Source organism: Tupaia chinensis, unplaced genomic scaffold (assembly GCF_000334495.1).
Source record: "Tupaia chinensis unplaced genomic scaffold, TupChi_1.0 Scaffold000671_2, whole genome shotgun sequence".
Classification (NCBI taxonomy): Eukaryota; Metazoa; Chordata; class Mammalia; order Scandentia; family Tupaiidae; genus Tupaia; species Tupaia belangeri.
The window spans coordinates 2,411,424-2,412,377 of NW_006160194.1; the positions used below are offsets into that span (position 1 = coordinate 2,411,424).

The 954-nt window shown below is 69.4% G+C and overlaps 1 protein-coding gene across 1 annotated transcript in view; it reads right to left on the bottom strand.

Annotated features, from left to right (window-relative positions):
* Positions 1 to 954, bottom strand: part of JAG2 (jagged canonical Notch ligand 2) — a gene marked incomplete at its 5' end in the record, with an annotated part of 21,703 nt that overhangs the window by 8,170 nt on the left and 12,579 nt on the right. The window contains 3 exons of the mRNA XM_027776404.1: positions 12 to 164; positions 243 to 393; positions 871 to 953. Coding sequence (XP_027632205.1) covers positions 12 to 164; positions 243 to 393; positions 871 to 953 — 387 coding nt within the window. The remainder of the gene's footprint in view (positions 1 to 11; positions 165 to 242; positions 394 to 870; position 954) is intronic.

Sequence of the window (954 nt, forward strand, 5' to 3'; positions counted from 1 at the left end):
CACCCACTCACTCTCATGGCAGTAGGCTCCGGTGAAGCCACTGTCGCAGACACAGGAGAAGTTGCCCCCAGGCTGGCTGACACAACGCCCGTGGGGACCGCACACGCCAGAGGGCGCTGCACTGGGCACCCTGGACCCCGCCTCGAGCCCGCAGCTGTCAATCACTGTGGCAGACAGGTGGGCAGGGGTCAGACCCAGCCCATCCCAGCTGGGCTCCAACCCCTCCCAGTTGCAGCGCACACCTCTGCAGGCCCCTCCAGGGCACAGCTCCCTGGGCACAGAGCAGTTCTTGCCACCAAAGTCCTCAGGGCAGGCGCAGTAGTAGTCGGCCTCCAGACCGTAGCAGCGAGCACCGTTCTGGCAGGGGCTCGGCTCACAGAAGTCGACGTCCACCTGCAGGCCAGGAAGGGGCAGTGAGAGCCCCCCGCCTGGGGACACAGCCGGGCCTGGGAGTCCCAGGCTGGGACCTGCTCAGCCTAGGCGGTGCCCACCGCACACCTCGTCCAGCCCGGGTCGCAGGCCTACCCCGAGCCTTGAGCTGCCAGGCGCTCTCAGCCCACACAGCCAGCCCCTGCTGCCAACCCCAGGAAGGCCTGGGGGCGCAGCACAAAGCCCAGGGTGCCGAGTGGACCCGCTGCAGTCCTGGGAGGGGTCCTGTTCCCCACACCCACCATGACAGTGTCCGCCCTCGCCCGCCTGGGCCCTCAGGCTGGCCACACTCCTACCATCTCGGACACTTGCCCGTCCCCACCGCAGCCAGGGAGTAGGAGGGTTCAGGGCGACAGGAGCCTGACCTGGGCCCTGCGCCTCCCAGGACTCCGGGCCCAGAGCGGAGTCGGGAGCTGTGGGGCCGACCCTGCACAGCCTCACCTCGCAGAGCAGCCCGGAGGAGCCCCTGGGGCAGTGGCAGCGGAAGCCGTCGACCAGGTCCTCACAGAGGCCGCCCCGGTGACA